Consider the following 24,967-nt stretch of genomic DNA (forward strand, 5'->3'; position numbering starts at 1 on the left):
AAGACTGTTTAAAGAAATTACTCAGCTATTGCATGCCTTGAGTATGCATTACAGGCATATTATGTTTAGATAATCATGAGGCAGTCCAAGGTCCATGGTCTTTACCTAAGAATTTGGGAAATTCTTGCTATCTAAGAAAAGTGTCAACATTTTCAAATCTCCTTGCTTATACTTACCACCCTAGAAAGGGGGGGGGAAATATCATGGTCCATATATTCCCACAATTTCTGTAAACTCATTAATCTGCCTCTCATACAATTATAACATTACTTTGGCAATTGGTACTACAGAACAGTTATAAGTCCCTCTTTGACAGATTGATGTAAGTCTTCCTAATAAAATAATTTATATAATTCCTTCAGGAAATATACACCCTTCCTATTTTAAAATACAATAATTACAGTAATTCAGTTTGTTAGACCTTAACTGTCTCCTGCCATGAGTATATTTTCTCTAAACTCCTTTAAGGTCAGTTGCTTCCTGGAAACGTGTTTCCAATATGTAAAAATCCAAGGGTATTATCCTGACAACACTCCAGCGATCCTTTGCTATAATGGTTTGCTACTGGTCTGCACCAATTAGTATGGCATTAGTGAGTTTTCAGAACCAGGTATATTGCTAAGACCCCCAGGTAAGAAATAAAGACTTCAGGAATGATTTATTCCACTGTGTAAACTGATCAGCATCAATTAAATGGCCTTTTAATTGACTGCCTAAGTAAGAGGCTATCAATGGAGAAAGCTACTTTGGAAATTTCCTTTGGCCAGTGGGGCCAGGAGAAGACTGAAGTCTTTGAAGTCTCCTGCCATAGGGCTAATTATCAACACCTCTCAACAGGCCTCTGCTTAATTGCAGTAAATTAAAAGAAGGTGTGGTTATGAGTATAGGAGGGAAAGTGGGAAAGTAAATGAAAAGGCAGCAAAGACCCTGAACCATATTTATAGGTCTCTTTATTGAAATAAAGGGTCTCTTCTTATAGCAAATCTGCTTAATTAAGAGAATAAAGAAAGGAAATCATATGCTCTGGGACCCTAATGTACATGCAAATATTTAAAAATCCTCCATCAAGTCAGTTTTTGGGGAAGGTTTTTTTTTCCAAACAGAAAAGGTCTTTGTTTTTGTTCAGATTGGGAGATGTGCATTTGGGTTAGGGGTCAGATTACTTGCAAAACAGGGCCATCAGAATCCAATGAGGAACCTGGTAACAACACTTTAGGGACAGGGAAGAGGCTTGAAATATGTAGGGCATGCTGGTAATTTTCCCTTTGATTTGGGAGCCTCATCACATTTATTTTGTCACATTTCAACAGTTTACTAGAACCACTATTAATTGGAGGACATAAATCACTGCATCACCAGTAACTTGCCCTGGTTACAAGGTACTTGACTTGGAACAAAAAAATCAATACATGTCAAAGAAGGAATTACTCCAGCACCCTTAATTTAGAGTAGGATTTACATTTTAAATTCTACATAAAACTCATATTATGTATGCTGTCAATTATTTTTTAAAATTATTTTTGCTTCCCCTCTTCCAAGATTGGTGGAAATTGTATAGGGCAAGAGATAATAAATGTTATCACTTGTTTTGCATCTCCACTGATATGGAGACTTGTGACATGGTCGGAATATTTTTTTTACTCTCATGGGATACACAGGCCATCAAAATTTCATTAGCCTCACAGCAGTTCTAGCGCCTTTTGCACTTGGACTGTTGGCCTCCCTATCAATAAATAAATGAAATCTAATCCTTTTTTAGTGACTAAACTCTTCTTTGAAGCTATAACTAGAACATCAGACAGTCTACTTGCATAATTTTACTAATGTTGGGGGAAAATCTATATTCACAGTTATTCTACAAGCCAAAAAAAAATCAAATGTTTAAATCCACAGATGAAACTGCCTTGGAGTAAAATTCTTATTGCTGCATCATTATGGGGAGTCCTTTGACCCATTTTTCTTTTAGTATGTGAGACACAGACACATAGACACACACACTGCCACACAGACACAGACACATAGACACACAGACAGACACACACACACACAGTCTCACACACACCCTTATAAGGAGACTTCCTAGGCTGCTGTAAGAGTGGACATAAATTAGAATATTGAGGAAGTAGGGGAGAAAGGTAGATCCCATTGAAGAAATAAATTACTACAGAAAAGAAAGCAAAAGAAGGGGATTAGAGGAGTCCACTGAATGTCAGTAGTAACAGTGAATATGCATCAGATTAAATTTTATGTTAGGAACGTCTGACATTTTAACGTTTACAGATGTGAGTCTATATGAAAAAAACTAATTAAAGGGAGAAAGAATCGCTACTAAAATGGGATGTATTTTTAAAAAATATTCCTCAGAAAAGTGAGATTTTGTATTAAAAGCATATTAATACAGAGAAAACTAGAATATATAACCAAGATGAATTTATCTTTATTTTTAAAATGACTTCATTGTTGTTTAATGACCCCATGTCAAAACCATAACTTCAAGTAAATGCTCCCAGTAGAAATTCATGCTTCTCCCCGCCTATTTTTATGCATCTTAATGACTTTAAAGAAAAGCTTACTCCTTATGATTTATTATAAAAATTTTAGGCTATCCCTAATCAGTTTGAATGGGGGAGAGAACATGTATCTATTAAGTGCTTTCTACGTGCCAGGCTATGTGCTAAGAGTTTTACAGATATTATTATCTCATTTGGTCTCATAACAACCCTGTGAGGTAGGTGCTAGTTTGAAATAAAGTCCTTGACATATACCTGTAGAGATGTATATGAAATACCTAACTATCATGATGTAATGGGAAAGCAATATTGGGAGTCAGAGGGTTTGGGTTCACATCTCACTCTGTTGTTTGCTAATCATATGACTTTGGTTAAGAAGTGAACCTGAAAGCAAAATAAAAAAAAAGTGTTGGGGCAGCCAGGTGGTGCAGTGAACAGAGCACCAGCCCTGGAGTCAGGAGGACCTGAGTTCAAATCAGATCTCCAACACGTAACACAAAAGTAGCCGTGTGACCTTGGGCAAGTCACTTAACCCCAAATGCCTTACCTTTCCCCCTCCAAAAAAAAAAAAAGTGAACTTGTCTGAGCTTTGATTCTATCATCTGTAAAAAGAGAGGTTGGACCAGATAATTGTTTAAGTTCCTTCTAACTCTCAGTCCTATGATTCATTTGTATACTTGTCTTAGAAGTGATCTGGTATAAAAAAAAGAGCACTGTCTAGTCCTGAAGGTAGAGGTGTTGTTATTAAGTTGGGTCCAACTCTGCGTGACACCACTGGGTGTTTGTGTTTGTTTTTTTGACAAAGGTACTGGAAGGGATAGCTATTTCTTTCTCTAGCTCATTTTACAGATGAGAAAATTGAGGCAAACCATATTAAGTGACTTGCCCAGGGTCACACATCTAGGAAGTGTTTGAAGCTGTATTTGAACTGAGGAAGATGAGTCTTCCTGATTCCAAGCCCAGCGCCTTATCCAATACACCAAGCAGCTGCCCTGAGAAGTTAAAGGTAGTAATTTGAATGCTAAGCCTCATTTGGTCTCAGTTTCTTCCCCTTTAAAAGGAGAGGGCTGGATTAAATGATGTCTAAGGACACTCCCAAAAGGATAATGCCAGTTCTAGGGAGCAGCAGAAGCTGGTTTACTTAATAAAAAGTGATCTTGGGGAAAGAGTTACCAAAATGTCCTCAAGAACTTTATACATCACTTACTGAGCTTAAGTGACTAAATGGTTTGAATTCATGTTCAAGCTACCAAATCTCCCTCATTTCATCTGACTCAAAACCAAAATACCATTGAACAGAGAGAATGACTAACCATGATTCCACAGGACTGATGATAAGAGAAAAATGCCACCCATGAACTGAAAGGAAGGTGATGCAGAATGTGAGGCACATGTCTGGGTATAGACCACATGGGAATTTGTTTGTCTTGATTACAAATATGTGTTAAAAAGGTTTTTTTTCTTTTCTTCTCCAGGGAGGCTAGGTGTAGTAGAAAACAGAAAATAAATGCTTGTTCACTGAAAAAATATATTTAATATTTTTAAATTAATTAAATACATTTAATTTAAAAACTAAAATAAAACAAAACACCTATGAAGTTTATAATAACTCCAGAAAGAGTGTTTTCATTCCTGTTTTAATTAAGTAAGGCATCAGGTGTGGATAATTTAATACCATACAGAGAAAGCAAGAAAAAGAAAATACCATATTATTAGTCTAATGGAAAGCTGCAAAATGTGTAATATTTAAGTTTTATTAATGGGGAAATTATTTACATTTAATTTTGGAAAGCATTACATCATATTTTTTTTACTTCTAAGGATAAGATCAAAATTAATTCATATTCTCTGAACATACAAGTAGATGGGGCTGTGGTAGGACAGGTGGACTGATATAAAAATCAGCTAGAGATACCAAGAAAAATACAGTTAAAAACTTATCATTGCTAGGGCATTCTCAATGCTTAAAAATGTGGTAATAAAATTTAAGAGCAAGTGATTTGAATGGAACTGGAGTAGTATGTATATATGTCTCCAAGGAGAGAGAGAGGGGGACAATGTTTACTTTATCTTACATAATTAGAATTAGGGTCTTTGGATTTCATCATGAAATTAATTTAATTTTATTAATCTGGGTAAATGGGGTAGGGAAGGAGAATAAGTATTTATTTAATGCCTACTATATGCTGGGTACCATGCTAAGCATTTTAGAAATATTATTTTTTGTGATCCTCACAGCTACCCTGTGAAGTATGTGTTGTTTATTGTCTCCATTTTACAGATGAGAAAACTGGAGCAAACAAAGGTTGAACAACCTGCCCACAGTCACACATCTTGAAATTATCTGAGGTCAAATTTGAACTCATGTCTTCCTGACTCCAGCTCCACTGCACTACTAGCTGTTTCTGGTGACTTTCTTTTCTGAAAAATGGGTAGCCTATTTTTATCTCCAAGTTATTTTTGTCAAAAGAACTCTGCTTTATTTTATTTTCTTATAGTAAGAACTTTTCACTTCAACCCAAGCATGGACACTTACATGGAAACATTTTAAGAAAATGTCACAATGGTGATAAAGATGATTTTTATGTAAGGCACCTAGCACATATAATAAGGCAAGAAAAGGGTCAAACTGATCATTAAGAAGATACAGGAAATAGCACTGGTTGAAACTGCAGATTCTGAAATCTAACAATAGTTATTGTCTTTCTACAGCAGAGCAAAGCCAACAAGGTTACCAAGGCAAAAACAAATAACTAAACTAAACTAAAAGCCAGAAGTAAAACAGGAATTTATCCAATCTCCTAGTTAATCTTCCTTTCTCTCTGCGTTTTAAGGCATTTTATATACAAAGCATCAATAATTACACTGAACTCTTGAGTTTTGAATGATTTATATTAAATACTTAAGACAAATGTGTCTTCTGTCATGTGGTACCTTAAAGTTCAATATCCCACATTCTTCCCAGATACATAAATGAAGCTATGACTGTTAGAAATCAAGGGTACTTTTTAAAAATCACATTAAAATAAATTTTGATCTCTGTTACCTCTTTTCCTATAAGCAACAACATAAAGTCCTAATAATGTATAAAAACCGTTTATCTTTTCAATGTGCCAAGCTGCTATTTCAATTTCAGAAAGCCTCTTTTTTTGAGGGGGGTAGATTTTAATTGCATAGTAATCCAGTCTCTAAAGCACATCAAAGGCCACACTCTCCTCTTTACCATGATTTCAATTGCTCTCATCAACTATTAAGTTTAAAGTATGATCAGATTTGTTCTTCCATCACTAAAGCCCTGTTAATAAACTATTCTATGTGCCCACTCATCCATTCTAAGATTCCGCAACTTCTTTGAGATGTCTTCAAGAGGAATTTACAAAGACATCTTTGATTGCAAGCTGGCCTGGAGGATAAACTTTATCACCCCTTACTTCCCTACTCCACTGAGGATAACAGGTGACATGGTCTAAGACAAGTCAAAACTAATCTTTTCCCTTTTTTTTTGGTTAAACTATTCTTCCAAAATGTATCTCAAACATCAGGCTGGCATAATTCAGCCAAGTGATAGTAAATACTAATCTCTCCCACCCCAAAAATACATATTTTGAGGTCATTTCTGAAATCTGTATTTTTTAAAATCCAAAGTGTCAACCAAATCAGAGAATCAGTGAATGCCATCATAAAAACAAAAAATCAAAATAAAAGACAGAGATCTAAACTTACCATTCTCACTGTCCGACTTGTTTTCATGCTCTGTATCAGTCAGGGTGAGGGCTGAGTTGGACCGACTTGACAGGCAGGAGCTTCGGCCTGATTTGACCCCCCTGCCCCAAAGTCTCATGGCATGCTCTGGGGACATCACTCCTTCATTTTCTGTATCAGCATCTGACCCTGCACTGATAGAGTAACCTCTGTGGGGGAGCCCCATTTCCGCACAAAATGCCAGTCCTCTTCGAGTTGCTGGTTCACAAACTCCTAACTGCCTTAGGGTAAAATTCTGTCCTAATTAGGGGGAAAAAAAGATAACAAAAGGTGAGTTTTTTTTTTTTTAAAGAAAGCCTCCCTAAAAATAAACACTCTCAAGCATTCTGGTTTCCCAGCTATCATATCAGCACATGGTACTTATTTAAGCTTTGCATATGTTCTGGACAAGTGGTTCCCTTATATGTGGTGCTCTAGTATTCCTTTTACAAGGGGTTCCAAAAGTCTTACTGAAGTTTTAATCTTCAGCTTTTGGGACACTCAATATAACTGCATTTTAGAGGGCTTATGTCAACTGCTTAAGTTTATCAGCTTCCCTCTTGAAGAGGTTAAGAAAAGTGACAAAGGCTGTAGAAACTAGGAAAAGTCTGTTCAACCCATAAAAAGAATTTAACGTGAGCAACAGACCTTTGCTCAAAAAATGTGATCACCCCAGCAAACATCTCTATCATCTAGATATGTCTGATCTGGCAAGGGAAAAGGTTTCCTTTAAGAATCAAGCGTTCATTAAATGGACACAAGACTTCAGTCAGTCTTTATTAAAGCTTCCTGACTTAATCAGAACTAAAAGTAAATAAGCAAGTAAATAAAAAATATTTTGTGTCTCAGAGTAGCCTCTCTTGGAATGCATTGTCAAGTCCCCTTTGTTTCCTTTAAGAAATACCTGGAAATGTTTGCATTGATAAATGTGAAGCAATTTGTGAAAATGAAGAACCAGTTAAAAACAAAGTAGGTATATTATGTACTCAAAGTCTAATGTTAAAATCAGACTTCCTGAAAAATAAATGCCAGTGAACCCTTCAGGCCTTGACTAATAAATTGAACACAATAAAACTCACGACAATGCAATAACTTCAAGCAAAATTGTTTAAATTATGTGATACTTAAATATTACTACTGATATTAATGACTTTCTCCATCCTGTGCTCTTTCCTGAAAATTTCTCATATATTTTATGGATGTATTTGGGAGATGAGAGAGAGGACAATGTTTGTGTGTGGCCATGCCAATGCGTGGCTTCCCCCCTCCCTTTTCAGTCTTTTGTACGAATAGGAGAGGTTGAAATCTGAGAACCATTCAGTAATTATTAACAAGCATCATCATAATTGTTATTATTACAACAATAATCACAAAAATATTTGCATTGCAAGATTTTATATTTGCACTGACCCAAATATCAGTTATGACTCAAATACTCAAAATAATAGTCTAATAATTTAATTTCTCATATTTTCCTACTGATATTGATAGAAATTCCATATTCTTTAACTGACCAGTATTTAATTGCCCACATATCTATTTTATAAATGCAAAATTAAGAAGGAAGGAAATGTAATTTATAAATGCATGCATTGAAATCAATGAGCACATTGATTTTGTGGTGGTAATAAATTTAATGCATATAAATACAAATGAAAGAAAATAGTGGGTTACTTACAAAGATATTAGTACCCTCTGGGCTTTTTTTTAAGAGTTCTTAATTGTTTTACTACTGTGGTCATATCAGCAACTGGAATAAGCTTTATCTCAGTCAGAATTCCAAATGGATTTTGACAAAGACACTCATAAATAATGAAAAATCAGTTGCTACAATTAGCTACAAATCAAACAGTGCTTATCAGAGAGATGTTTTGAATAACTAGCCATACTAAAAAATATGGTAAATTTTTAAAAAGAAGAAATGAGAAACATACTGGAGGGGGAAGGAAAAAAGTGTAATAAACAAAAAAACAAAAACAAAAACAAAAACAAAAAACGCTGCTGAAGTCTAAGAAATACAGAGTCTGGATGACACGGTCAATCTGTATATTATGATGTCCTAAATAGATTCACAGGTATGATATTTATGACAATGAACTCAAACAAGGTCAATATCATTGGAGAAAGTTAATGTAGAAGCTGTGGGAAGCACATCTTCATTACTATTTCCATGCAGAATTTAAAATAGAATAAGCACCAGGAATTTTTCAAACCATTAAAAAAAAAAAGGCAGCCTTCCCATTGTGCATGCTAATTCTGTCCCTCTTTTAAAAGGATTAGCTGATTGCAAAAATAGGAAAAAAGCAAAAACAAAAAAAAAACCCAGAGACTTGGGGTCTTTCTCTCTTTTCCTGTGCCCATTCCCTATGATGAACAGAAAAATTGATGGATTTGGATTAGAAGCTAAAATCCAATGAAAATAATGCCCTCTCCAATCTCTGAAAAGTACTTGAAACATTTTCCATGTTATTGACTTTCTCACACCACTGCCATCTTAATGTAAAATCTTTGATGTGAAAAAAAAAAAAACAAGCAGCAGCAAACTCTGTTCAGTTACTTGTTATCGAGGTATCTGAGTGCATTTCAATCTAGAGTTAAATCTCTAACACGTGATTGCTGCCCACTGATATTTGTGCCCAATATTTCTTAAGTATCTATGATATGGTAAAGCCAAGGGGTCACTGATGTCAACTAATTTACTTGGAAGGATTGGTTCTCAAAAGACTGTCTAAGTCTTAAGGAAACACACAGACAGATGTGTATGTGTATACTATAGAATGGATAATGATAATTTTAAAAAATGAAAACACAATGACTCAGCTTTAAATAAAGAGCTCTACCATGAGTAGAATCGACCTTCATCCATTAGATGTATGTGATGGGTCCAAAAATAGGTCAAGTGGATGTGGTTTTGGATAGGTCTGGGGGATGAAGGTGAAGAAGAGGAAAGAAGGCTCTCACCTGAGGAGGAAATGCCAATGGAGTGCTTTAGTGGGAAGCTTTGGGCTTGCCATGAAGCCACACTAGAGCACTTGGTGGAGAGAGGAGGTGAGAAAAGAAAGGGTAATGTGTTACAGATAAAGGGGTGTTATTTAATAATTCCTCTTGGGGGTCAACTCAGATTATAAGAGAGGTGATAAAAGTGAGGTTACATTTTATTCTTACTTCCCATATTTTTGCTTTTTTTTTTCTTTTGCCCAATTTCAAAGGCTCGCTTCCTTTACATCAGAGGTGTCAAACACATGGCCCACTATCCACATGCAGTCCATCACATCCCCAATGCAGACCAAATCAAAGTGCAATAGAGGAATATTTCACATGAAAAATATAACCAAACACTGACAATATTACATTTCAAAACTAAGTCAATATGTGGCCTTCAGGTAATCCTTTCAAATAGCTTACTTGGTCCCCATTTATATTTCTGTTCGAATCTAATACTTTAGAGTACTCTTAAAAACCTTCTATGTCTATCCTTTATAGTCTTCATATTACTGGTTTTATTTCTTTGTTTGATTATTATTGCTCTTAAAACCAAGGTTTTAAGGTTCCCTAATGCCTTCTATCATTGATAGACTCCTCATGCTCAAGAATGCAACAGATTTTGTTAACATTCTCAGCTTATTTTTTTTTCTGATTCAGGTTTATTATTTCATCAGCACAGTAAAGTTCCAGTGTGGAAAATACCTTCCATCAATACAGATCATTACCTCGTCCAGAATTTACAATCTTAGAGAGTTTCTTGGGAATGAAAAGTTGGTCACACAGCTGTTTGTCAGAGGCCGGATTTGAACCTAAGTGTAGCTAAGTGTTCTATAGTTATAGAACCCACCCATTTCTCATCTTCTATCCAATTCAATATCTATGAATTAATTGGAGGGTGGGGCAAATATAATGTTTGTGATTACTATTAAAAATACAATCAATTATGGTAAGAATAAAAAAATACCAGAAATGGGATTCAATGTAATTAGCAATAACTGTCACTCTCATATAAATTAGGCAATTTTCTTTTACTGCTGTCATAAATCTGAAAATCTACGAAAGAAAAACTGAATAAATTCAAACTGGACAGGCTGCTTGCGTGGGGAGGATGGGGGTTGGGGTTTAAACTTCATATTAAAAAAATAAGATTTAGGGCAAATTTTGAAAAATTTTAGGTTGGCACCAGGGGAAATACTTCATCCCAGATGGCACGGGAGACAACTCCCCCTTTAATGAGAGGCAATAAAATGAGGGAATGGAGAACATGGAGTTTGCAACATGGCCATTTTGTCCTGCAGAGTGTACAACACAGTCACTGCAGGGTGAACATTTTCAAAGAGGCTCATGCAGAGTGATACTTGCCAGTGGGCAAGGAATCTTGCTGCTTCTTGTTGAGGACTGAAAAGAAAAAGGCATGTAAGTGAGATACTCTTGTATTTACACAGGGAGACTTGAGAACACACTGAGTTCTTGGCACCTGACCTTCCTTTTAGTGGTCTGGTTTTCCATTTGGATTCTGCACTCCTATTTCCCAATAGTGAAGCCAAGAGTTTTGCAATGGGAGGATGCGTATTGAGGAGAGGGCATGGAGAGAGGAGTTTGGGACACCCATCTCTGAAATGAAATAGGTTCTTAACGAAAAAAAAAATGTTCTTGGTTGAATCCTGTGGTCCTGCTATGTCTATGTGCCATCTACTATAATCCTTTATTTTAACACTTTTCTTTAGGTTTCTAAAACTCTTTGCCCAAGTGAGATAAAGCATGCATGTTTTGTCTCTACCTCTCCTTATTTTCTTTTAGTATTTTCTTTCCAAGGAAGAACTGTTTCCCTTTTTCCTTCTCTCTTGAACATACTGTACATTAACATCTCTAGACATCTTCCTTTTTGAAGGAATGCTGTTCTACTCCAGATTCCAGATTCTGGAAAGCAGAACTTATACATTTTCCTACAATTTTTGCTTCTTGTATTTCACATTACTCTTTCATTTATTGGTGATTTTGTGCATTTAAAAAGATCTTTTTTGGGGGCGGCCAGGTGGCTCAGAGAGTAAGAGCACCGGCCCCAGTGTCGGGATGACCTGGGGATCAAATCTGGGCTCAGATACTTAACACCACACCCAGAAATAACTGGCTGTATAACCTTGAGCAAGTTACTTAACACCGATTAGTTAAAAAAACTTTTTTGAGATATAATAATCTCCAAACTAGAATAAATCATAGATTAAGAAATTAATCAGAAAATTAATTTCAGTTGGAAAAGTAGGAGGGGAAATAAAAACTGAGTCAGACTGCTTTTCTTCTGATGCTATTCTCAAATGGTAATTGACTCATTCACATATACACATACAGTATGCACACACATGTGTATGTATATATATATGTAAAATGTCCATCTTCCTACTCCAAAGTGATTTCCCCCATATATAATTCTTCAGTTCACAGCTATTATTGTTAAAGTATTCATCTTATTCCAATCACTTATTTGACCACTGTGAAATCAATGTTATATCATTTTGTAGTTTCCTTTTTATCACACTTGTATGGGGTCTAGGACAGAGGTGGGGAACCTGTGACATCAAGACCACATGTGGCCCTCTAGGTCCTCAAGTGCAACCCTTTGACCAAATCCAAACTTCACAGGACAAATCCCCTTAATAAAGGGATTTGTTCTGTAAAATTTAGACTCAGTCAAAAGGCTGTACCCTTTTTTTTTTTTACTCAGGCTTCTAGTCTACTCCATCTGTCCCACTTCAAAACTTCTAGTCTAATCAAGTTAGACCTTTTGTTTCAATATCATTTCTCACAGTTCACCTCCCACAAAACTACAAACTTTCTTATTACCATTGCTCTAAGTGGAATTGTTAGTGCTGTTGGCACACAGGGTAAATACTTTATTTGTATAGATCTTTGCATAATTTGATCTATTTGCATCTTATTCCTTCTAACTGTGTGATACTGGGCAAGTTACTAAATCTCTCATTATTCCAGTCAACTATCTAAGATTACAAATTAGACAGAAGGGTCTGTACAGACACTGGTAGTAGAGTCAACTCAATAAGTTTTCATTAAGTACCTTCTATGTTCTAGGAACTGAGCTAAGCACTGGGATACAAAGAAAGACAAAAATAGTCCTTGCCTTTAAGGATCTCACATTCTAATGAGGGAAAATATGCAAATAATTATGTACATACACGATACACAAGGAAAGGACAGCAGCAATGTGCTGGTAAATGTTTAACTTTCTGAAACAACAACATGTACACGGGCTTGTACATTTGATCAGAATTATTAACATTTTCTCCTTTGCTTTCTTTAGTGTAGACCAGGGTTGGGGAGCCTTCCATATGTGGCCTCACAGTCAGTGGCTCCCCACCCCTAGAATCAGCAAAATAATGAAAAGTGTCTTGATTTGTAGAGTTGGTATTTGCTCATTCTGAAAATTTAGCAAACTGACTTGTGTTTGGTTTTGTGTTCTGTGTGTGTGTGTGTGTGGGTATGTGTGTGTGTGTGTTCTTAACATCCCAGACCATGGAAATGCTGTTTGCCTTAAGCTTGTGGGGTACTAAGTCAAAACCTGCTTCAGAGAGACATTATTTCACCTTTCTAACCTAGATTCTTTCTCACAAATACTGCTCTGGTGAAAAGTATTCTAGTTTACCACTGCAAGTTTCAGGTGGACCTTTATCCTGGGAGGTATGGTGTCTCTGTTGGTAGGGAATAGGCACTGGAGTTTTAGGAGTATTTTGGTCAATGTGGTGAGAGACAGGGAAAGCAAATTGCTGTGTTTATTTGCAAGTAAAGAAAGTGAGAGTGGGACAAAGGACTCTGGAGAAGTTGCATAATCTTTTTTTTTTTTTTTTTTGCTTTTTGGAGGGGGAAGGCTGGTCAATTGGGGTTAAGTGACTTGCCCAAGTCACATGGCTAGTAATTGTGTCAAGTGTCTGGGGACAGCTTTAAACTCAGGTCCTCCTGACTCCAGGGCTGGTACTCTATTCACTTCGCCACCTAGCTGCCGCCCATAATCTTTAAGAAGGTTTCCTGAAGTCTCTGGGTAGGAAGGGCATATAGACATTGAATGGAAGACTTTGTGGAACAAAATAGAAATACTAGCTTGTATGTCTGCTGACTTGAATGAGGAGGTTATCCCTGGGCCTCTCTTGCGAATGGAGGGCATGGGCTGTTGATTGGCAGGAAGCACAAATGCTGATGTTGGCAACAGTTTGTATCTAGTAAAATCACTTAAGACGATTGATTGTTATCGAAAGCTTTCTGAAAACTAATTTGCTTCTTCTTTTTTCCTCAATAATTATCCCCATAGAACAATCCAAAGCACAGTAGCGATAACGTGCTTAGCCCATCTGTTGGCACCTGATAGTCAAAGGACAGAGGCATTGGTGTAAATATGTTTTATGGGTTGACACAGAGCAGCAGCAGGTATTTAATAATCATATGGGAAATTGAACCCTAGTGACTCCCCATGTGAATCCCAGATTGGCATGGCGGCAGGGCCCCATGATTCAAGTTTAGAAGTATGTGAGGGCTCAGTACATTAGACCTATCAAGGCTGAGGGAGGGGGAGAGATAGGATTATTCCCACTGGGTCAGGAGGAGGGCTCTAAGCTACATCTATCTATTCCTACCTTCTGGTAGAGGTAATCTACAAATCAGGTTGGCTTCCAATCCAGAAAGAACCACTTGCCTAGAAAGTTAATAATCAGCAAGGCGGGCAGGGGAGCAAAGAGAGGGAGCCTGAGAGAAAAACATTAACATGAAACAATGATAAACCAGAGCTATTTAACTTATGTCTTTAAGTAGAAAAATTTAAGGTTGAGAAAACATGACCATCTAAATCCTTTAATCCAGTGGCTGACATTTATAGTGACTGAGAAGGATTAATCATTTTGATCTCCAGATGAATCACTTTGAGTAGCTAATATTTAAAAGTAATAAACTTTGGACTTAAAGTAATTAGCACAGTGAAACTGATTCATGTTTCAGGTTTTTGCCCCTCTTTATAAAAATACTCCTCAGAAGGACAAGATTTCAGGAAACTAATAACTAATTCAAAAAATATGCTATGGCATGTCAGATTTCTTTCTCTCAACAGAGGTGAGGGAGGAATGGGAAAATAAAAACTTTGGCATCCCTATACATCAATTCATAACACCAGTAAGTATTCACTGGTAAGACCAGAGGTCATATTTCTTCTGAAGCTGTCTTCTTATTCACTGTAAAAACACCCTAAACTTAATGTACATCTCAGCTTTCAAAATTTAAACCATACAACTCTGGCTTCCAGAAACTCCCATCTTTACAATTATTAAAATAGGTCCTTTTTGGTATATTTCTCCACACAGATTAAAAATGAGAATAAACTTCTTTTAACTCCAAGGCAGGTTATCACAAAATAAAGACCCTGAAGACAAACACATGAATGACTTAAAGTTCTTATTAACATAATTTTTCCATAGGGCTAATGCTTTTAAGTGAGTTTCTGAAATAATGTTTAGAATGTTCATATAATGCTTAAAAGATATAGGTATATAGCACTCTATTACTATTTAGAATATGCAATATAATTGGAAAGACCACAGCTTGAAGAACAAAACATTTGGGACAGAATAAAGTCAAATAAATATGAGCCTGGTAACTAAAAGTGATATTCAACAAAGAGCCTGAAGTAAAAAAATAAAGATTATACTTAGAAAGGAATGGTCATATCCAAATAAATAAATCAGCAAGTACTAATTAATCATCTATTACATGTCAGACATTGGGGACAGAAAGACTACAATGAAATAATCCTTGTCCCTAAGGAGTTTAAACTCCTTATGGAACAACATATATTTCTTTCTATCTTAGCAGGGCTGAAAATGTTCTTGTTTACAATTTTAAAAGAGAACTGACTGTATTTTTTTACTATACATAGAATGTTGGCATCATGCAATATTTTATTTTTTATTTTATTTTTCTCAATGACAATGACTATTAACATGTAAAATATATTTATTTTTATTTCACTTTTTATTATGAGATATTTATGTGTTGGAAAAATTCCTTAAAGAATCATTGCATAAGCTAAATACCTATATCTCTTTGCAATTGAAATATTATCTTAGTAATAATTATAACTAGCATTTATAGAGTGCTTTAAGGTACACAAAGCAATTTACATGTATTAACTCATTAGATTCTTACAACTATGAGATAGGTGCTACTGTTATACCCATTTTATTGATGAGGAAATTAAGGCACAGACAAATTACATGACTTGTCCAGGTTAGAACACCTAGGAAGCATCAGGCAAAATTTGAGAGGGGAAGTCAGGGAAGTTGGGATTAAGTGACTTGCCCAAGGTGACACAGCTAGTAAGTGTGTCAAGTGTTGAGGCCAGATTTGAACTCAAGTCCTCCTAACTCCAGGGCCTGAGCTCTATTCACTGTGCTTCCTAGCTGCCCTGGGTCAGGCAAGATTTGAACTCAGCTCTTCATGATTCGAGGTCCTGTGTGTTAGCCACCATATCACTTAGCTGCCTGGAGGGAAGATGTCTTTATCCAGTGAGAACTTCTTATCTAGTTTACACATAGCTGCAGCTCTTTTTAAAGGGAAGGTCTTTGTCATGGTTTAGGAGTGATGCTGTGACCAATTACTGTCTATAAACATATGTATATATGTTGCATATATGTATGTATCTATATCTAAATATGAAACAGAATAACAGGCTAGTTCTTGTAGATGGATATATACACACACACATACACACATATCTATATCTATATCATCTATATCTATATCCATATCCATATCTCCATCTACAAGAACCAGCCTGTTCTACTGAATGAAGGAGCCACATTTGGAGCTAGGAAGACATGATTCAACTACCTTATGTGATAATACCTAACTGCATGTTGTTGTTCAGTCATTTCAGTGGTATCTGACTCCTTGTGACCCCATTTGAGGTTTTCTTGGCAAAGATACTAAAATGATTTACTACTTCTTTCTCTAGCTCATTTAATAGATAAGGAAACTGAAGGAAACATGGTTAAGTGACTTGCTGAGGGTCACACTGCCAGTAAATGTGTGAGGCTAGATTTGAACTCAGGTCTTCCTGACTTCAGGTCCAGCATGCTATCCATTATGCCACCTAGCTGCCTCTAACTGTATGATTCACATTTACGTTTACATTTGTTTCAGGCCAGTGGTGTTAAATTCAAATAGAAATGGGACCTCTAGCAGAATGAGGAGAGCACTGTACACAGTTATGGTCATACTGTGAGATGACTGACTTTGATTGACTTGGCTCTTCTCAGCAATGCAAGGATCTAAGACACTCCATAAGGCTCATGATGGAAAATACTAATTCACATCCAAAGAAAGAATTATGGAGTCTGAATGCAGATTGAAGCATATTATTTGCTCTCTTTCTCTTTTTTGTTTTGTCTTGTTTCTTCTTTCTTGTGGTTCATTCTATTGGTTATAATTCTTTTTTACAACATGACTAATGTGAAAATATGTTTAATATGAACGTGTATGTAGAGCCTAGATCAGATTACATGCTATCTTGGGGTGGGGGGAGGGAGGGAGAGGGAGAAAATGTAAAACTCAAAAGCTTGTGGAACTGAATGCTATAAAATAAATGAAAATAAAAGAACGGGACTGCTAAACTGTACATAAGGATTCTTTTGGGTGTATACTGACTTAGAAAACCATATATTGTGTCAGTCTATATAGAAACAGCCTTCATTGCCTTTGTGGAAGTCCAACCAAGACCAAAGGCTTATAGAAACACTATATGTTTACTAGTAGGGAAAAGAAAGTGAAAGCCTATGAAAATACAGGACAGTGAGGATTTCATTGCTTTGGGGGAAAGCATTCCCCTTGGGGGAAAATCAATTTTGATAATTTCATTCCCATTGTGGGAAATCCCAGTGTGGAAACTCCTTCCACCAATGTACATTCTTAAATGTAACATCTAGGCCTAGAGGGTTGTCTGAGGTACTGAATGAAAGGTTAAAAGATTTATCTAGCCAATGGCAAAGGAGAAATTTGAATACAGGTCTTCCTGAATCTTTCTCTTGACTATGTCAGATTATTTGTTAAATTACCACTTAATATGATTCTTTGTGCCATTATAAAAAAAGGAAAATTGTTTCCCCAAAGGATCATAGTTACTTTTATATGTAATATAAACTATATTTATAGTTTATAATATAAACACTAATAACAAACTTATATAGTTTAAAGTTTGCAAAAAATTTACATATTTAGAAGCATTTTATATTATCTCTTTTGATACTCACAATAACCTTATGAGATATAACAGTTACTATTATAATCCCATTTTGTAAATGAGTGTACTAGAGAGGTTAAATGACTTCCCCAGCGCTATATAGATAATCTGAGGCAGAAATCTCCTAAGTCTTTCCAACTCAAGTCTGGAACTCTATCCATCATTCCACACTGGCTCCCTTCCTAGGTGAAAGCAAAAGAAATAAATGGTCCATTTCATCCAGTTCTGAAACATGAATCCCTGTTATTCAAAACTATTAGCAGAGCAAAAAAACTCTCATGAAAACATAAGGGTCATAACATCCAGACTGGTCAAAGGTATAATGTTAATTATTTTGGAATCCTGGAGGTGTTTCTAAGCAGAGCCAGGAAACTTATATTTTGTCTTCTCAGACTTGTTTTTTGTATGAACAAACTATTTCTTCACACAAATTATTTTCAAAATTCCCCCACATGGCCAATATTCCTTGTTGAGTCTAAGGTCTCAGATGCTTTCATAACCTCCCTAAGCAATGCCCATTTTATGATGAAAGAAGGTAGGAAAAACCTATTCTGTCTTTCATTGCTTGTGTGTGTATGTGTGTGTGTGTGATTTTAAACAAATATATCTTAGCTAAGGCTCTATGAGGACAAATTTTCTTCAGTTATCAAAGACAACGAATATTTGAGAATTTAGGTGATTTTTGATTAATATTTTCTTTAAATATCAAAGAGAACTAGAATTTGAGAATTTAGAACACTCCCCAATGCAGAGTTCCACTTCTTATTCACAGGTAGCTAGCTCCTCAAGGACTGACATATCACATATATGAGTTAGCCAGGAAGTCACACAGATGGATTTGAACAGGGACAGATTTGAACCCAAGATGTTATTGCCAAAAAGCAAAGCATTCCCATAACTGTTGTCAACTCAGCTTTACAGCTTCCAAATATACCAGGTATTTGTCCAAGGTCTAAAAATATTAAAGTTTAGTTAAAAGGAAGTCTTTTTAGAAAATAAATTTGAGTAGTAACTCTGGAAAGCATTGCTGTGAACTAGGATAGAATGTCACATTACTCAATTTCTAAGTATAAAGTAGTTGGAGGGAGAGGGAGAATTCCTAATCCCAGTGAAATGTTCATTTTCTGGTTGCTTCTCGTTTCTTATTTCCATTTAAAACAATGAGATCGATCTGAGATCCTATAAGATCAGTCTCTATTTTTAGGGCTGTTATAAAACATAGAATTATCTCGTAAGCATCTGATTTATCAATAGAAAGATTGTACTTGGGCTATTGCTGTTCAAGGGCAAGATTTTGAGAAAGAACAGACTCCTAGGAGGGTGGAGCAGGGTTTTTCACCAAAAAAAAGTTGGAATGACAGTAGCTAATATTGTCACCTCTACCCACTGGCCAGCAGGCATTGGCTAACTAAGACTCTTCCTTAAGGAGGCTACAGCGAGAGTTTAAATGTATTCTGTTCATTTTCTTTATTTTTACTTTTACTTTTTGGAGGGCAATTGGGGTTAAATGACTTGCCCAAGGTCACACAACTAGTTTTTGTGTTAAGTGTGCGAGGCCGAATTTGAACTCAGGTCCTCTTGACTACAGGGCTGGCGCTCTGTTCACTGAGCCATCTAGCAGCCCCTATTCTGTTCATTTTCTTTTCTTTTTTTTTTTTTTTTAAAAGCAATCGGGGTTAAGTAACTTGCTCAAGGTTACACAGCCAGTTATTTCTGGGTGTGGTGCTGAGTATCTGAGCCTGGATTTGATCCAGGTCATCCTAACACTAGAGCCGGTACTCTTACTCGCTGAGCCACCTGGCCGCCCCTAAGCAACTGGGATTAAGTAACTTGCTCAAGGTTACACGGCCAGGTGTTTCTGGGTGGGTGCTAAGTGTCTGAGCCCGGGATTCGATCTCCAGGTCTTCTCAACACTGGAGCCGGTGCTCTTACTCGCTGTGCTACCTATCTGCCCCTATTCTGTTCATTTTCAATAGCTGTCCTCCATGCTTTGATGGGTCTCCCTCCTCATTTCTACCTTCTTTCTTCCTTCAAGATTCAGATAAAATCCCACCTTCTACAAGAAATCTTTACTGGTCCTCCTTAATGTTTAGTGCCTTCCCCTTGAGATTATGTCTAATTTGTCCTGTGAATATCTTGTTTAGACATAGTTGTTTAATGTCTTTCCCATTAGACTGTTAGCTCTTTGAAGATGGGGGAACCATGTTTATTTTTTTGTATCCCTCTTAGTACAGTTCCCAGTACTTAATAGGCATGTAATAAATGCTTGCTGACTTCATAGAGATTTCTAAGGAAACTTCCACTTACTCATGATAATTAGCCTCCCTCACCTTCTATATATTCTTGGCAGCCAACTCAACAACATGCATCCATATTGCAACTGTAGATAGCGGCAAACTAGGAATTCCTGGTGGGTATCCTTGAATAAATTTGGGCTGAGTATGACTACTACATTTCTGTTATTTAGGGTTTAAGCCTCTATTGCATTTCATTACAGATCACAGACATAACTGAAATACAAAGAAAACAGCATGTCTTACCTATAGGACACAAGCTTCTTGCAATACTCTAGACACTGCCATACTCTCAAAGCTGCATTTACAATAGTCTACTACTAGAAGGGTTGGCTAAGTGACAAATTCTCCATTCAATTATTCTATAATATATGGTAACTGCCCCCCCCCAGGTTATATGTTGGATTTAAACATGGTGATAAAGAAAGTTCTATAGTTTCTTATCATTTTATTTTGGAATAAATTTTTACAGCTATTTTTGGTTTTTATATCACCTGCATTTCCCAATGAATTCCTGTACATTCTTCCTCTCAGAGAGTCATCCTTTATGAAAAAAAAAAGCATGCAGGAGGAACACATTCGACAAAACTAACCAATATAACGAACAAGTCTGATGCTCTATTCTGTGTTCCAAAGCTTACCTGTATAAGCAAGAAGGGAGAGGTGTGACTAATCATTTTTAAGGAGCATAAAAGTGGAACACAGATACATTTGAACCAAGACAGGACAACCGCACCTCGAAAAAAAATCACCAGTGACTAGAATGCTAGAAGCAGCGTGCTATGGCAGGGTGCCTAGTCGTTTGTGATATTATTTATTTTTAATAAAAAATAGCAGGGAGTTATAAAGGAAGAAAAGAATGTCTAATTTCCAAAGTTATTTCATAATTCATACTTAGAGAGCAGTTGCTTAATAAAGTGATAGGTTCAATTTATAGAAATATTTGTAACTACTGTTTCATTTATCATTATCAAATGAGATAATATTTGTAAAGTTCTTATTAGCACAGAGCCTGGCACATTTAAGATTCTTAATTAGTGTCTATTCTCTCCCTCCTCCCACTTTTTCATGTTTCAATAGAGAGGGTGGTGAATCAGGAGAAAATTCAATAATAATAACAACTTCCTTACCTCTCACCTCTCTCTCTCTCCTCCCTTCCTCTTCCTCTCCTTTTCTCCATCTACCCATCCATCCATCCATCTTCTATATATACAGATATATGTATATATGTGTGTGTGTGTATATATATAATATACATGCATACAAAACAATCCTGCAAATTATAGTGTATAAGTATTAGTATCCCTAATCTGGGAATGAGAAATTGCAGTTCAGAGAGGTAAATGACTTATCCACAGTTATACAACTAGGAAGGTCAGGACAAGTCAACTTTTCTAGACTCAGGTGACTTCTTTTCACATACTTGAAGCAGATAAATGGCACAGTAGCTAGAGTTTCCCCCCCTCTATGTTTTTTTTTCTTTTTTCATAAAGTCTGGTTCTCTGGGATGGAGAATGTGCAGGAATACAATGGAAAATGCGCATGCTATAAAAAACAGAAACAGTTATAAAAGTTTATTCCAAAATAAAATTATAAGAAACTAGAACTTTCCTTATCACCATGTTTAAGGATATATACTTGTTATCAGGAAAATCTGCCTTGGAAATTTGTCTCAGATCCTTACTATCTGGGTATCTCTGGGCACATCATTTAAGTTGCCTCAGTCTTAGTTTCCTCATTGGTAAAAAGCAGATAACAAAAGCACCTACCTCAACAAGGAGATAAAATATGTAAAGTGCTTTGTAAACCTCACAGTGCTATAAAAACGCTATAAGCTATACTTCCAGCTAAACTGGACTGCTTACTGCTGTACAAATAAATTCCAGCCTTCTCTCTATCTGTGACTTTGCTCACCCAATCCCTTGTTCCTAGAATGAGTCGCTTTAGCCCCACTGTCCCAATCAGAGCCTCAATGACTTCTATTGCGACTTCTGTCTCTACAATTGCCTTTAGAACACACCCTGACAAGCAGTCAGTCCAGCTTTGGAGAGAGGGGGAACCCACTACATACCATTTCAATTTGGAAGGGATGCCCACTCCAGTTTGGAGAGGCAAACTGACAGGAAGTTTTTCCTTACATTGACTCGACTTTTATATTTCTAAACTTCTGCCATTGCTCCTAGTCCTGCCTTCTGTGGCCCCTTTCATATGTTAGTTCTTCTGATACTGGAAGAGAACTATCCTTCCTCCTTGGTCTCCTCTGGGCTTACGGTCTTGATTGGCCTCTTCTAGAGGGCAGTTCAGCAGTGCCCTTCCTAAAATGGGGTGCCCAGAAGCCCAGTAACCACTGTCCAATTGCTGGAAATCTGAAAACCATTCAAGGTCTCCAGCTAAATGTTTTCTTGTTCTCCTTGGAAATCTCACAGCACTTTATACTTCTGTTCTATCACCATAATCTAAGTTGTATTTATACTTACTTGTGAACCTGATCTACCTACCTAGATTATAACCTCCTTACAGGCAAAATTTGTATACACAGAGCCCCCCCCCCCGTATTGTATATATGTATGTTTATGCATATGTATAGATACACATATATGTGTATGTGTGTATTTATGCATGTGTGCATGTATGCATGTATGCATGTATGTATGTATGTATGTATGTATGTATCTATCTATCTATCTATCTATCTATCTATCTATCTATCTATCTATCTATCTATCTATCTATCTTTTCTTCACAAGTTTCCAGTACCCAGCCATAGTGACATACATAGCAGACAGATAATAGTATTTCTTGAAATAAATCAAATTAAGGACTAAAGCATCTTTTTAGTTTAAAGACAAGGCTAGGGGCGGCTAGGTGAATAGAGTTTCAGTGAATAGAGCACCAGCCCTGGAGTCAGGAGGGCCTGAGTTCAAATCTAACCTCAGACACTTAACACTTACTAGCTGTGTGACCTTGGGCAAGTGACTTAACCCCAATTGCCCTGCCTTCCCTCCTCCAAAAAAAGCAAAAAAGAAAAGTAAATAAAGATAAGGTTATATTGCTACAAGAGCAAAAAACAACAAAAATAAAATGAAAATAAAATTAAAAAAACAAGATGTAATAAGTACTTAATATATGAAAACAAAAGGGTGGAGACTATTCTCATATATATATACACATACACACACATGAGTATATAAATATACACAAACATATATACATGCACACATGTGTGCATATCTATATAAATGTATATGTGTATATGTATGTATATGTGTATGTGTGTGGATATATATGCATGTGTATAAATATATATTTATTTATTTATGTAAGGGAGCTGTGACGAGGGCAAGACCTCATGAATTTAGAGGTAAAAAGGGATCACAAACATCACTGAGTCCAAACTTCTCATATTACAGTTGAGGAATCCAAGAGAGATAAAGGGATTTGCCTGAGGTTCCTCAAGTAGTAAACAAGAGAGTCAGGATTTGGAGGGTTATTACAAGCATTGTAACTATAGGGTGGCTAAAAGTTCCCAGTTTAAAAAATAAGTAGTATTGATTTAACTAATATTTCCAAAGCAAGAGATTAAATTGGAAGGAGGGAGGAATCAGGGCAGAAGGCATAAGGACCCTTTTTACGTTTTTTTTTTAATCCTTGACTAATGCTGGTATTTAATTTTTTATTAGGTACATGGTGACTGGCCCATCAAATGATACTTTTTCAGCCTCAGTAACTCCTAACAACTGCTTAGTAAGGCACAGAGAGGTTGCTCTATATATCAATGGAACAAAGAAATCATAAATCTTTGAAATACTGAAATGTATATGGTAACAGTGGTAGTGAGCATAGTGGAGGGAAAATTAGACTTAGAAAACTAGAACATATTCTGAGAAAATAAAAGACTGAGAAGTTTTTCACAAAGTTTGCTAAGTGTAACAAACACATGGCCTTTTACATACTGCACTTTTCCATGACCCTCCTACCCCAATCATAACATCAGCAAAGAAAAAAAAAAAGAAAGAAAGAAAGCAACATCACGGAGTGCAAGAAGGAATACAGAACAACACGCAGCCCAAATGAGGGAGAAATGGGTGTCTGTGAAGGTGTCAGACTAAGTTTTTTAGACTGACTTCCTTGCTTAATAGAGTGTACAGTTATAAGCATTCCCAGACTGCCCCATTAAAAAAAGGTATTAATTTGACTACCCTAGAGGTAAGAAAGGAATTCATTCAGTCCTTGGTCTGTCTTTTTAGATCAACAGCTAAGGTGTTACACGTGCTATTTATTGGTTTTTATGATGTAGTGACACATTCCCCAGAAATCTGACTAAAATCCCTTTCACTTGCTTCATAAAGTCGAAGAGCAATTACCACATTTTGGATTGCCCATTTTCCCTTTTGGATATAGTTGGTTTTGTCTGTATTTTCTGGAAATTATGGTTTTCTTTTTTTTTAATTAAAGCAGTTGAATTTATTAATGATTTTTGAGTGGTGCAAGCTCCCTTTTCCTCTAATTCCTTCAACTTGCTTTTCCTAGACTGCTGCTTTTTCACACTCACCCACCCTCCCCAAGCTTCCTTGTTTAATTCCCCTTCTTTAAGAACACTCCTAAGAACTACCAAGCCTTGGCTCACACAGAATGGATAATAGTACTGCATGGTCCCATAAGGGGGGCTTGAGGCCTACAATTTCTACAGATGGTATTGCTATGTCATCATAAAGAGCCTGGGTTGTATTAACACTGCCCAGGAGGTAAACATTTCAGTTCTCTATTTTTAACCCCTCTAAACATCCATCCTCTGCCACAGCTGAATGCTTGCTTGGGGTGGAGCTGGGCCTTCCAAATTTTATAATTTTACTACCACATGTGCTGTATACTGCCTAGAACTTCTTTCTCCCAATGTTCCCTGTGTAGCTGCTTCTCAGATGGCATAAACACAGTTATTTTTTGCTAAAGAAAAGTGACATTGTATACTGGGACCAAAATGTATGTATTTCCAGCTACCCACCCTAATTCTTTCTTTTGAAATAACTCGTGTTGACAGTGGGCTCCGACCTGAACTGTGAGAAGTCTAGAGCACAATGTTGTAGAAGGAGGGAATGTTCTCTTTTAAAGGCACAACCTAATTAAAGGCCAGATGCTATTGGATATTT

The 24,967-nt window shown here is 36.4% G+C and overlaps 1 protein-coding gene across 1 annotated transcript in view; it reads right to left on the reverse strand.

Moving 5' to 3' along the window:
• TENM3 (teneurin transmembrane protein 3) overlaps positions 1–24,967 on the reverse strand; it is a 3,497,142-nt gene that overhangs the window by 595,611 nt on the left and 2,876,564 nt on the right. The window contains exon 12 of the mRNA XM_069096576.1: positions 6,234–6,512. Coding sequence (XP_068952677.1) covers positions 6,234–6,512 — 279 coding nt within the window. The remainder of the gene's footprint in view (positions 1–6,233; positions 6,513–24,967) is intronic.

The sequence above is a fragment of the Petaurus breviceps genome, unplaced genomic scaffold (assembly GCF_028583685.1).
Source record: "Petaurus breviceps papuanus isolate PSGF00001 unplaced genomic scaffold, PetGlider_PUasm1.0 126, whole genome shotgun sequence".
NCBI lineage: Eukaryota > Metazoa > Chordata > Mammalia > Diprotodontia > Petauridae > Petaurus > Petaurus breviceps.